At 35.4% G+C, this 14,005-nt stretch overlaps 2 protein-coding genes across 2 annotated transcripts in view; one reads left to right on the forward strand and one right to left on the reverse strand.

Annotated features, from left to right (window-relative positions):
- Positions 1–25: 25 nt before the first annotated feature.
- On the reverse strand, positions 26–2,161 carry LOC142979438 (large ribosomal subunit protein eL34-like). Its single transcript, XM_076124341.1, has 3 exons — positions 2,082–2,161; positions 1,876–1,947; positions 26–356 (listed from the first exon to the last, which is right to left on the reverse strand). Exons 2-3 carry the CDS (start codon positions 1,938–1,940, stop codon positions 59–61), a joined length of 363 nt encoding a protein of 120 aa, XP_075980456.1. The 5' UTR covers positions 1,941–1,947; positions 2,082–2,161; the 3' UTR covers positions 26–58.
- Positions 2,162–2,534: 373 nt separating this feature from the next.
- Positions 2,535–14,005, forward strand: part of tkv (serine/threonine receptor kinase thickveins) — an 84,442-nt gene continuing 72,971 nt past the window's right edge. Inside the window, exon 1 of the mRNA XM_076123910.1 lies at positions 2,535–2,672. Within this exon, the coding sequence (XP_075980025.1) occupies positions 2,669–2,672 (4 nt within the window). The 5' untranslated portion in view covers positions 2,535–2,668. The remainder of the gene's footprint in view (positions 2,673–14,005) is intronic.

Below are 14,005 nucleotides of genomic sequence, written 5' to 3' on the forward strand. Positions count from 1 at the left end.
GAAAATACAAATAAAACAACAAAACTGATTTTTATATTTATATTTTAAGCCCTAACATTTACTTTGTCGCTTTCTTTCCACCGGTCTTTACGCTCGCCTGTTGCGCCTTGAGGACCTTGACGATCTTCTGCTCCTCAATGAGGAAGGCTCTGACGATGCGCTGCTTGACGCACTTGTGGCAGAGAACACCGCCGTAGACGCGCTTGACGGTCTTCTTGCGGTAGCAAAGGCGGGAACGTTCAGCGGGCCTGGCAGGCTGGATACCGCGGAGCTTGCTCTTGCACTGACCGCATCTCGGGATCTTCTTGGGCTTCTTGACGTACTGATAGACCAGACGTCCACCAGGGGTTCTTACTCTGAAATTAAGAGAAAGAATTATATTAGTCTAAGGTTTTTGACAGATGTACCATAACCCAGTCACACCCACTTTTCCCTAGTGTTAACCTAACCTTTTGTCACAGACATTATAATCTTGTTTTCAGTTAAGACAGCTACAAAAACTGTCAAGAATCAAATGTTTTCACAATACTTTTGGAAGAATTATTTCTCAAATGTACCTAATGTTTTATTCAGTATGAAAATTTAAAAATTGTAAGCGTTTATTAAAAGCATGAAAAAGTATTTTGTCTACAAACTTTAACTGTAACCAAATAAAAAGTTAAATAGTTCTTTGATATCCATATAAATATCTGTAGAGATAATATAATTAAATAGCAGTAATATGTTTTGGGTATTATCTGTGGAGTGATTAACTCCAGTCCATTGAGAATTAATTAATAAATAAAGAAAATGATTCTTGTAAAATGTGCCGTTAGTATAGTGGTAGGATATGGCCACACTAGCTCAATAAGATATTATCTATTACATGATTGTGAATCATAACTTTTAAACTCTCGCGTTGCATGTTTAATGTCTAATAGAATACGGGAATTAACACGAACACGCATTTTACCTTAAAATGCCTAACGTTTCGGCGCAGGTTGCACTTGCTGTGGTCCCAGGCATGATTGTGAATGGAGAGCATAATGCTCCATACCAAGGACTTAACAGTTTATGATGGTAAAAAACTATTTCATGTAAACTTTCCATCCATTCAAGTGAGATATAATAAAAATAACCTAGTAATCAATAAAAGTTTAGTTGATACTTATTACCAAGGTTTTCAAAATAAATGTTATTACCTCTACACTATGCATAACATATGCCATCATAACCTTTCTGAATAATATGATAAAACAAGTTGGTTGTCGGTGTAGTGTATGTGGGTATACACTAGTTTCTCACGAAGGCAATATGTATAGTAACCATGCAGAATATGAAAATTGAGATTAAATAACTGTTAACATTATACAATCAAATCCTAAAGCTATGTATTATGGTAGTAGACTAGTTAAGTGAATACACATTGAAGGTAGTTGTCAACTAACCATGTTTTGGGATCAGCTTGTCAGTCACAAGTCATAATTATCATGAAGCTTGATAAATGGATAGCTTAGCCTTTCTGTACATGTGGTAGATCAACGAGGAAATAATAAAGAGTTAAACCAGTGTCAAGTCTAACTATGCCTTGTGTATCAGCACTTCCCTTGTAAACACTTCACAATTTGCAACCAGTAAATACCAATTAAATAACTAACGAGTACTAATGCAATAAGTTATGATATTGTCAGATCTAAAACATCAATGTTTGAACAGTTTGTAGACTAACTACTAAGAGTTGTCGCTAAACACAATCATGATAGATATTTGAGGTTATCTCAGTAAACACTTATTTTCATTAAGAATCTTGTAAATAAGATATTTCACCGGCACCGCTTAGGAATTAAGGTTGATTAAATAGCACATTTATAGCACAAATCACCATAAAATACTCACATTCTCCTCTGGTTTGACTTTGTATTGTACGACAGACGTCGTCTGAACGTAAGCCGCTGTACCATTTTGAAGCTGAAATATGAAAGAGATTACAATTAGCACGTCTCCCACTGTTTAATTCACTAAGTTTATTTCAAATTTCTCATGAATTTAACAAGATTAGGATAGATTTTATATATTTTATTTTACAACACACAAATCCCAACCTTTTTGACAGCTGTTGACAGGAAAAGAAAAACAATCTTGTTTATGGCAACTTTTATGATTACCACAGATTAAGTAATATTTACATGATGATATCTATTATTGCTTATTCCCTCTTTTTCAAATTAATTCTTTAAGATTCCTTCCCTTCTTAAATAACAACCGTTAAAATAAAGAAGACAGGATTTCAAAGTAGTTGAAAGCTTTTTATATTAACAAACAAGGTATTTCTAAAATCTAGGAAGTTTTTTGATAGAAAGACCTTGCGTCCCACTGCGGGGTTAGAAGTAGCGGAACATAAAATATTTGGTAGAACAAAGTTCCATAATACCGAAGCTTCGGTAGGTACCTATTAAAAAACTTTTTAAAACTATTTAAAATTAATATAACTTCTTTTTAACAGGAGAAATAATAATAGTAGTATGAACTTGAGTTTAGTACGACTTATCGCGTAACGAAACGTAGCAATTGTAGTCTGGCAACATTGTTCTAGCAAAACCAAAATGGCTGCTCATGTTTAATGTTTGTGGTGATAATTTTCTGTGTTTAGAATTATTGGAAGTGCTTTTTAAAGTGATTTCGTAACAATATGGGTAAGTTTTCTGATAATTTATTCTATCCCCAATGTTGTAACGGAATGTTTGGTGTTTTGCTCTAATTATTCTGTCAACTGACGGTGATAAGTAGTCAGATGTTTATGAAGTGCGATGAGATGAATGAGAGTATACAAGAAATAATTAATGCAACAACCTCTCGATCTAGATTTATGTTGTATGTATAATGAACCTCATTACAAGTTAATTGAGCTGCTGGCTTGAAAATCCGAGATTGTCGCATATATAAACAAGTGTATATTTTTCTTCGGATCACACCAGTTCGATTATGTAGTTAGACACCAATACTGCTCTATCTTATTATATTCTTTATGAAATCCTTAAAATTACTATAGATTTTCTGCACTATTGATAATCTTCTATGAATAAAATATGTGTATTCTGTATTTGCAAGTGTTTTTGTATGTTATTAGTAGTTCAAATATTTTTCAAAAGATGCCGCTACTTGTTTGACTAAAACTAATAAATTGCTGAACCGATATTGATGGGGTGCTATTTTCGCAATAACTAAACTTCTAAGGATTTCGTTTACATTTCCTTCGTCTTTCTAGTAGGAAACTTGTAGTGGGTATGAGACACATATAACGCCAAACTGCAATCTGCTGTGCCTGCACTGGCCACTACAGATCCCAAGAAATGCCGATTGCGGGTTTTCGCCAATTTCTACTTTCGTCCAATAATAGACTTTCGATCAACTTTTCCTTTATCAGATTTGGATAGTGATAGATTGGCAGCATAACGACGGGAATAGAACCCGTGATTTCTTGAACCTCTGAGTTCTTCAGTTTTATCGTCTGTTAATATACCTACTTCTAATAGTAAAACGAGACTTAAGATAACGTGATTTTTACATCCTTTATTTGCTCGACGATCCGGCTACCGTCCGATTCTGAGGCTCGATCGTGACAATTTTATACCGAACTACGACGGTTTGTAAGAAGAATTTACTAGCGCAACTAATGATGCAAATTTAACTGAACGATCTCTTAACATATAGAGTGGTTTAGATTAAATGCGTACTTCTTGAGACCATAACCCATGCTCCTTCTAAGTGCTATGTATTAAATAAAGAAATACTACATTTGTATTGCCGAATACAGGCGTTCTCTCTCTGCAGCTGAAAAGCCGATATCTCGGTGTGATGAACTTAAAATAATAATATAGAAAAACAAAAATTGCGCTAGGGACTAGTTTTAATTTTCTACGCCGATTATGAAACGTTACTGTCTAGATATTTATTGCTTTGAATAGAATTCATAGGACTATAAACGACCATTTTGCAAAAGTCGTGAACAAAACATATTTCCATAGACACTTTTATGTTTCAACCGTGAAAAGAAGTCGAATTTATAGATCTTGAATCGATTCAACTGATTTAATTAATTGCTTACCAATTCACCGAAAGGCGCCAACGTCTATAAAACAGCTTAGCCTTTGGCCTGATTGGGGCACCTCTTAAAATGATTATTCCATTAACTTAATGTTGTTCAGATTATGGAAGTTTTTTTCGACCATTCAAATGTTGCGCGTTAATTGTATTTAAAAGCAGTATTACTGCTTTATTGTATTATAATGCTTGGACGTTACAGATATCACGTAATTTCGTGTCTAATTATAGTAAAATGAAATCGAAATGTCTTGATAAATGCTAAGCTCTGCGCTTAACCAATAAGAATTAACGATGAAGGAAATGGAGTCCATTTGACGTCCATATTCCCCATGGTTTTCTCAATCGGTTAGTTATGTAGGTATGCGATAGCACACTGCGTGTATGATACTTGGAATTTTGCATAACTTATTGCGAAAAAAGACGCAGAAGTATCATCTTGTTTTCCTGTTAGTCATAAATGATACTGAGGGAGTAACATTACTTCGCTTTTCATTACAGAACATTGTCTGTTTAGCTAGTCATGTTTTTTCTTGAATCGCGTTAATTTATACAGAAAAAGCTTGGGGTAATAGACAGTAGTTATGGTATAAAATATTCATGTTAATTTTATATTTTTAATATAAAATCACTTCTCACACATCAAAAATACATTTCCAATATCACATACATATAGATTAGACATAGCTAAAGCGTTTAACTTAATATCCGTACATAAATCGTTGTAACCAATTTGGTATCCCATTTTGTGTGGTACACGTTTATGGGCTCATCCCGTCGATGCGCGTACGCATTCGTTATGCGCCATGTTTCATCCAAGGTGTCAGAAATAAGCCTTTATAAAATGCTCAAAGGCGCTTACGTTATACATAATTTGGACCGCGAAGAACCCGGTTCCAAGAACCGTCCGACATTGAGATGGGTCATTTTGTAATAACAATAGCATGGATCCCACGTAGGGTTGTCACGTAAATAAATATAATCCCCGTTTTGTTATATAACTGTATGAATCATTATCCGACTGAATACCTAGTCCTAGGTGTGGTTTTCCTTAAAAATCACAAATTAAAATGACACACTGAAGTGGTCTTATGGAAAGCTGTTTTGCTTTGCTCTTGTGACTCACGTAAATTTATTGTAATGGTGTCAGAGTTCAATTTGAGCTGTTAACTTTTAAGTCTATGAATAATTATGAATGTTGCGATGTACTATTTGTGTTCATATTTAATTAAATTTGGTATGTGACGCCATTATTACCAAGATAAATATTTATGCTCTGTATTTGGAGAATTCTATTATGTTAATCCGACTTTAAGCTCTTTTTGAATATGAAACCGCTCGTTTAATGTGTGGACAGATAATTAAATAGTAAAGGGCTATATGATTTATACCAATAAATTCGTGTTTTTATAGATAGGTACCGTATGCAGTATACTTACATGCGATACATCTATTCTCTTACTAATAAACGTTGTCTAAGCAGGAATATCTTTACAGTATTTAGCCTTTTTCACTCTTATTCAGTTTCAATTTTCATTAATTGAAAAACAAACGCTTTGACAAATGTTTGTGTAAGTTGTAACTAATCAAAGCTTACACGAGCGTTTACTAGTAAAAAAGTGTATAAAAGTTAGTGACTCAAAACTTTTCATTTCTCAAAGCGCCAACCCTAAGCTCAAGCAGCGTGTCCTACAGGTTTTTTTTCTTTTTCTCCTGTCGGGATTCGAAGCCCGACACCTCGTGACAATGGCGCTAGTGGCGCGCCGGCCTCGGCCCTCAAACTGACATGACTATTGTTACGTTAAAGCTCCACCAACTCGGACATAGCTTTCGTAACTTACTAGTGGTTATTTAGAGCCCAAAAAAAGAAATTTTATTGCTTTTTCAAGCGTGAATCTCGACACCTTAAGCTGGTTAAGGTTATTTTCATTTGAATAAATTATGTATGATTATCGTTTTTCTTGGTACGGTTGGATTCTAAGCATAAGATTTATCAGTAGTACTCAGTTATATAGATTTAATCAGAAAAGTAAGCAGGGCTCCTGAATAATTAAGCTAATAGAAATATGTATTAGTTCATCTCGGAAATTATCTAGACTATTTTTTATGTAAATAAAAACAAGAAAAGTGATAGAAAAACTAACAAGCGATCATTGCATTAATTAATAAGAAAATCGTTCGTTTTATACAAAGTCGTATATTTATCGTACAAATATTATAAATGTGAAAGTTTAGATACTTGAATGCATGTTTGTTAGTCAAAAGGTCCTAACAGATTTTGATAAAATTTGGTACACACATACCTATTTAATACCAGGATTAACACAGGGGAAACTTTATATCCTGACAAATCTACTGACACGGACAAAGTCACGGGCACAAGCTAGTTTTTTGTGGTAACCAATTATCATTATTGTCAGGAAAAGTACAATATGTATGATGAAGTATAATTTAATGTATAAAGATGAGTTCTATGGAAATAGTTAAAGGTGCTATATTATTAATACAACCACGCAGCTTGCGATACCTCATTAGGATTGCTCATGTAAATTGACCCATTTGTGGACTTACTAAGAAAAATATACGTAATATTTCATATTATTTTTCCTGGAGTATATTACTCAATGGACTTGCCTTTGTAGTAAACGTAATGTTTTAGTTATGAGGTCAGTTTGTCGTTGTATTTAAACTAGCGACCCGCCCCAACTTCGTCCGCGTTACATCGGGATAACTTTAAATAATCTACACTAAAACCTTACTAGGGATGGATCTATCGATTAGTAAAAATCGCATGAAAATCCGTTCTGTAGATTACGAGATTTTGCGAAAAGATAGACGCGTCGTTATTTTATAGTGTAGTGATAAAAAAAGTAAATGATTGTAAAAAAGGCTTTATGGCTAGAAGTATTGAAATTGTAGAAGGTAAGCCTGTACACCCAGTAAATACATAGTAGCTATTCCATCAGAACATTTTAAACAATTTTATTGGTAGCTCTATCTTTTGCCACAGTTAAAAACGACGTTTTCCTCTGAATTTGATCTTAAAACTCCTGCGTGAAAATCCAATTGCTCACCCATCACAGCTTGTAAAATGATTTTGTTTTCATGTTTTTTACAAAGTAATAATTACTAAGGAATAATATTATCTAAACATCAAACAAAATTACGACATTATGCGTACAACTAATTAGTACCTACATCCGATCATCCTAAGTTTCTTTTTCCACACGGTTTTATAGACAAGAAATCATGAATTCAAAGTGCAAAACAACTATCTGTGTATCACATCAATATTTGTTCCGATCGTGATTCATATCAATCATGCAATGGGCCACCACCATTGCGTTACACACTTCAAATTATAAATTTTAGTAATATCTAATTGACTATTTTGGAGATAAGACACTTAAGCATAGCTATACCCGCAACTTCCTTCGTTTGGATATAAAAAAAATGAAAAAGCCTGTTTTAAGAAGAATGTTTGACTACTGGCTCCAGGGTTCCGGGGGCTATTAATACATTGTTTTCTCTCTTAGATTTGAGTGACTAACACGTTACGTCAAAGCAGCATTGTACTTAATAGTGACCATCAATTCGAAGAACACTAGTTGTAAAATGAGACAGTGATAAGGCCGGCTGGAATTTAATTATCTGTTCATAGTCCAAGTTTCATCAAAATTGGTTTATCAGCTTAGAAATTGAAGAAGTGTAAATAAACAGTTAATAACATTTATAGTAGTAACGAAATAATATGGGTGCATCCTCTTGAGGAACGTACCCGTACATTTGTATGGTACATTATCATAATAAATACAGTTTTCGTATAAGGTTCAGCGGTGACAATGACGCGAGTACTGCTGGCACCCACGTCGTTACAATGACGATTATATTTTAATGATATACGCAAACACAAAGAGGAATGCTTTATAAAACAAGCTAAAAAGGGGATGCTTCCGTGGGTATGCGCGGTGGGTACGCTCAGGGAGGTTAAGTTTTAAAAAAGGCGTTCGAAGGTTTTTTGCGGTACCCCACATCCTTTATTCTTTGCCAAGTTTCACCAAAATAATAAGAATATTGAAGTAATGAAGAAGGTAAACAGACAAAGATAATTTACTTCCATATTCCAATTCTTCATTCCCACCGGATACAGGCTGCAGTGGAAAGCTTCTACATAGCCTCTGCTGTGTGGCGTAGGCTAACAATGATAATTCTTTTACACTTAACTATCATATCGTTTAAATCTAGACTTTACATAACAAGCTTACGTTATTTGATAAGGTTTTGCATAATTATCCTTAATAATCCGTATGCAAATGCAAGTGATTTATTGACGTTTTACTGCACCTCCCCGGCGTTATAAACATACTTATCTATTTCTTCGTTATACCATTTCTAAAGACCTGAAACAATTTCGTAGTAACGTATAGGCCAAGAACTTTGTAGAGAGTGTGCAAGACTAGCTCAGTAATACAATATTGAGGATTTAGAACATCAGTGACCCGCACGCTTATGTAGCTGACGATGGCCTGTTTGATACAGCTAGTTTATTTTGGAGGTACACAGAATTAGTAATTAAAATCTAGGCAAATCGTGTATGCCAAGGCTCTCAACTTAGTTATCGGAGTACAATATACTAGTTAATTGTTATCTTTTTATCTTCTGTAGGTAAATATGTCAAAAAGTTCCACTCACATAATAATGTCAGTCAGGTATGTGGGTAGGCGGGCCATAGTTTTACAATGATGCCATTACGTTCTATTATGTAATGTTAATGTGTATCACTATTTATTTATGAGTTTTAAATACTACCAGTAACAAACTGATGTGTAATATTTAGGAATTTATCTATGACTATCTGTGGGAAAATTATAATGTGTTAATATCTATGTCTGTTTAAGGTTTGCGGAAAATCTCCGTCATGATTCTATAGATATAATTCACGAATTTGCGCATCATAATTATTGCTACAAATCTTATATTTATTTGACTACCAAAGTAACTGGCTTAGTTTTTATAGATTCAGCAAATAATCTGATTTTTCATAAGAAAGCTTCAGGGCTTAAACCTAAAGTTAACTTAAGCTAACACAGCAGCTATATAAGGTATAAAATAATCATAAAAACAAGAACAAGCCAGTCATGTGATAGTATAAAAACAATAATTATGTAATATCTCGCTACCGCGCATAAAACAACGGCGCATTATTTAATCCTACAAATCTAATTTACTTTATCAGATAGTAACGTTTTCATATCATTAGCTTAAGCCGATTTAATGTGGATCCCTGACATATAAAACTTTCGTATTTATAAAATTGGAGCGATAAGCGACGGCATTGGCTTATCATTCAAATTATCGATGTTATTTAGTTGATATATGATTATTAAAATCTAAAGGTGTACTTATGCAGTTTGTTTGTTGCATTTAAGATTACATTTTTATCACAATCAATAATGATTTTGTGAATATATTAAGCGCATATGCAGTATAAAATTGCGAGTTGCTTTATGTGGGCAACAGTTTCTAGAAACCCAGCGAAAGTATATTTTGTAACAGTTAAACTACGGGCTACAAATTACATTCCTATGAGTCTAAACAGCCGGGCAATAGGGCTGCGTTAAAACCAGGACTAAAGCTTAAGCACTAAGTACACGATAGAAAGAATCTTCGCTATAAAAGTATCCATTGTCCCACACAATCCTCTATTCAAAAAGATTTGTATTACCATTCGTACAATTTTACCAACATCATATTTTATGATCTCCAGACTTGTTATATTATTTCATAGACGCAACCATTAGATTTGATGATACAAACAGCAAAAAACACTCAATAGTATACATTAGTGAATAGATTATGTTGTAGCGTCCACAGTGGTTATATAGAAATGTAATATCGTCCATCTTTGAGTCCTGATGGCGCGTGACGAATCGGAAACTCGCCTTAATGTGATCACGTATCAAAACGATTCCCTTGCAACGATCGGGGCGCCAATGTACAAGTATTTTTACACCGAGGAAAATTTACTGGACGGCTCTAAAGACGGCGGAGAAGTCAAATATCTTAGAGTAGACGGCCTTTTAGACGCAGCTTTTTAGGTAGTAACTAGTAACATTCTTTTTCTGAAGATAAACAAAATTGTGCCAGTCATTTCTATAAGGTTTGTACAGTTGTGTAACAAAAGCAGCTGCTCTACTTAAATTTAGTCGATTAAACATCGCTAATGATTAAATATTTTCATCATGTGAGCGCAAAACTCTGTTTAAAAACTGAATTTTGAACTCCATAGCCGAAACATACACCTTGATCTGACCGGCAATGTAGAAGTTTTTCGAACAACTAATAGCTCGACCGAGATTCATTTCTGAATATTCTTAATCTGATCGTTTACAAAAAAATCATATCGTCCTACGATCATAATTCGTGTCCATATAAAGCCTCGATTATGATCTGAGCATAGATGCATTAGATGCCTACTTTTTTCAACTCGATATTTCATTCCTTTATAATTCCGATGTCTCTCTATAATCGCTTTTTTCGTGGCCAAGCCTCATCATAAAACACAATGAATCGATGTTAAAGCACAGATCGATGCATCGATTTCGGTATCGATACTAAATCGTTGCTATTGTTGTCGCTAAGAGCCTCAAGTTGTGACTCTATGCTATCTCACATCAGAGCCACTCGGAAATTCATTTAATTTTGAAGAGTTATCGTTACATCTTTTACTCAGTATTATTGCTTTTGTCGTAATGGACGTTTGGGCGGTCTGATTGCGAGATAAACGCCTACCATTCGATTGTATGATGGGAGTATTTGAGACGTCAGGATGAATAATCCAATCACGCACTTGTGTAGTTGTATGTGTTATGCATATGCACAATCTCAGTGATATCGGATAACATGTTTGACACTAAATTATGTATTTTTCTTCACAATGACATGAGAACGGTGATGAGTTCAGAAGTAAAAATGACTGATGGTCGATTTAAAGTTGGTATTTTTCCGTGTCATTGCTCTGCAGTTAAGGCAAAATGTATAAAATACAAAAATATCTTGATTCCCATATTAATAAAGCGGTACGTCACGAATTTCTCACGAGTTTGTTACACATTATTTCTGTACGAATCCACGGACACGTTTGTTTACAAGTCGCTGACCTGAACGGAAAATACTAAGAACGTATTGTTGGAAGTATAACACAGTTTACAATCTAGGGCGTTACCCCTCTAAAATGAGCTATTTGTTTAACAACAAGTGTTGTTTGGTTTATAACAATGTATCGCATTCCTATGTGTTTCCTTACTAGTGTACTTTAATTTGGTCATTGTAGGCGCCGTATTTGTCAGTTTAGTCTACTTGGCGTATTTCGAGGAGACTTGTTTGACAGTTGGCGAGACATGGAATGTACTTTGATGTATGGGCTCGAAGAAAGCTGTGAGGAAAATTGTATATTGTTACATTTTGTGTTATCTCATTCTGGTCAGGAGTAATATTGGAGAGCAAGCGTAAATATACAATAAGTAGATAGTAGTTTCTAAGCTGTGGTTTATTGAGTTTAGACTGAGTTACGTGTCTGATATTTTCATTGGTGCGATTTTTAATAATGTCTCTACACAGATTTTCTCTCATTTTAAGAATAGTTAGAGCATAATGATTGCTAGACTTGGCAAACTTCCAAGAATACATACTCCTTTACTATGCGTTTCTTAACACAAATTCCCAAAAAGGTTGCATGGATGCAGGTTGTACGTGTATTTTATACTACTATCTTAATTAACTGCTACTTGAGTATTTCCAATACGAACGTCAATAACTTAATATGTTTGCGTTGTTTATGCAAATTTAATCAGTTTTTAATAGAGAATAAGATAATTTATAGATCATGTGTACATCGTGTCATGCGTACTCATTGCACATTTACACGCCCGGTCGTTTCGATGAACATCGTCGATAAATACGAGTACCATTACTTTCCACGGTCGCTTTCCACTCATAGCACATAACGTTCACTCTAATAGTATTCTCAAGTCCCTATCGATGTATTGAAATCAGTAATAACGTAGGCGTTGGAGTAAGCACGGTGGAATTAATACCCACGAGCGGGGGAGATCTCGCGATAATATCCTCCTGGTAATGTGAGTAACTATCTTGTTCAACCACAATTATTGTAACTTACGACCACGAGATGATGCGCCTTTTTCACGACCCTATAATCTAGAATCAGATTTTCGAAATATATTAGTGTCGGACAGCTTTTTTCTCCGTTTTGTATAAGATATTTCGCTCTATAACGACTGAAATACTTATTTTTTATTGTATAGATGGTTAGATACGACATTATAATGCGAGTTGTTTAAACGATAGTTTTACGTTACGAGCATTGTCTTATGTAACCGTGCCTTGGCTGTATCTTTCCACTGACACATGTGTTCTATTTCCAATGCACTGATTCTAAACAGAGTCAGTTGTGATTACACCCAGTGAACTAGCTACAAACCTTACTGTATAATAACTAGGTGCCTTGAAACTACCGCCTACACCTACACCGTCTTACATAACTGAAAACAAATCGTAAATCCCGCGTTGAAGGATGGTCGGATCACATGTGCGATGGTACGATAATCCTGTTATTTATTCATCCTGTCCGTGCCCTTAATTAAACGTGGGCTTAACGTCCAACTGACACATTTCATGGTATTTATTTCGGGTACTACAAAACTACCCCACGGATTCCTTTACAAACTTTAAGCTCGACTTAATGATCCCTTTCCGTCCTTAAATCCGATTTGGACTCTCAATGGTTTCTTAAGAATTCGTATTTATTTTTTTGTCATATAGAGTACTTGAGGTTTTATCGTCCTCGTGGAACGCCGCTCCAAACGTATAAAACCCCTTAATAAAGGCGCTTCAATCATTGGGATGCACTTACATTTCTTTTGCTGCAAATAGAGCAGTTGATGGAGTTTCTATATCCTCGGTGAGCATTACGCGTCGTGTGATTAGTGATGCGATGCTGCCTGAGGGGAGTCTTCAGCGTCACTTACAATCGTATTGCGTTGTGCGTGTTGTGTACATGAAGTTTTTGCGGTCGGCCGGCCAGCCCTCTTGCCTGCAATTTGTTCGTACGTGCGAAGAGGAATTGCTTCCCCTAATTGCAGTTTGCGCGCATTGCGTCGACCATTTTATTTACTTCGTATTGGTTCTCGCGTTGAATTCACTTCTCGGAAGTGGTCAATTTGTCAGTCGAGCCTGGAAATGTTTAATGTGACTTGATTGCCCCGTCATTTTCTCCGTGTAATCTATAACCGAATATTTCTAAAGTTGAACGAACTGAACTCCCTTTGTTTCGTTTTAGAATCTTGATATCGGCCATTATTGGAAGTATCGTGTCTCGACGTTTTTTCTCGCATACTGTGTTAAATCCTGTTCTTATAAGGGCCGATCGCTGTTAAAGGCACGTGGAAGTTACGGCGGCTCTTATAAGGCATTAAAATAGACGCCGAGAGCGTGTGGATTGACTGTGAATGGTGAATATTGGCGATGTGCGGGTCGTGGTTAACTCGATGGTACACGTCTTTTTTGTTGGAAACGAAATTACGCGTCGTTCGGCGCCGCGCGGCCGCTCACACTCGTCTTTTTAACATGCTCCGCGTCGAATTTTATTATTTTTATTTAACACCTGCGCCCGGTAATCTGTATTCGACGATCTCCCGAACGCTTAACTCTTTTTGGGCGTGTTTTTGTGCCGGGAAAGGCCGATTTATAGCGTTCGTGTTTTGTCCACCCAAAAGTGTCGTTTAATTTTCGTTGTCGCACCGTTCATAATCGATTATGGACGTCCTTGGTTGAAATCTTTTTGGGCTACACCTCAACTCGATTTAGTTATTTTTATAATTAAAGTCCGTCAGATGGCATCGAAAGT

This window comes from Anticarsia gemmatalis, chromosome 16 (genome assembly GCF_050436995.1).
Source record: "Anticarsia gemmatalis isolate Benzon Research Colony breed Stoneville strain chromosome 16, ilAntGemm2 primary, whole genome shotgun sequence".
In the NCBI taxonomy this organism is placed as follows: domain Eukaryota; kingdom Metazoa; phylum Arthropoda; class Insecta; order Lepidoptera; family Erebidae; genus Anticarsia; species Anticarsia gemmatalis.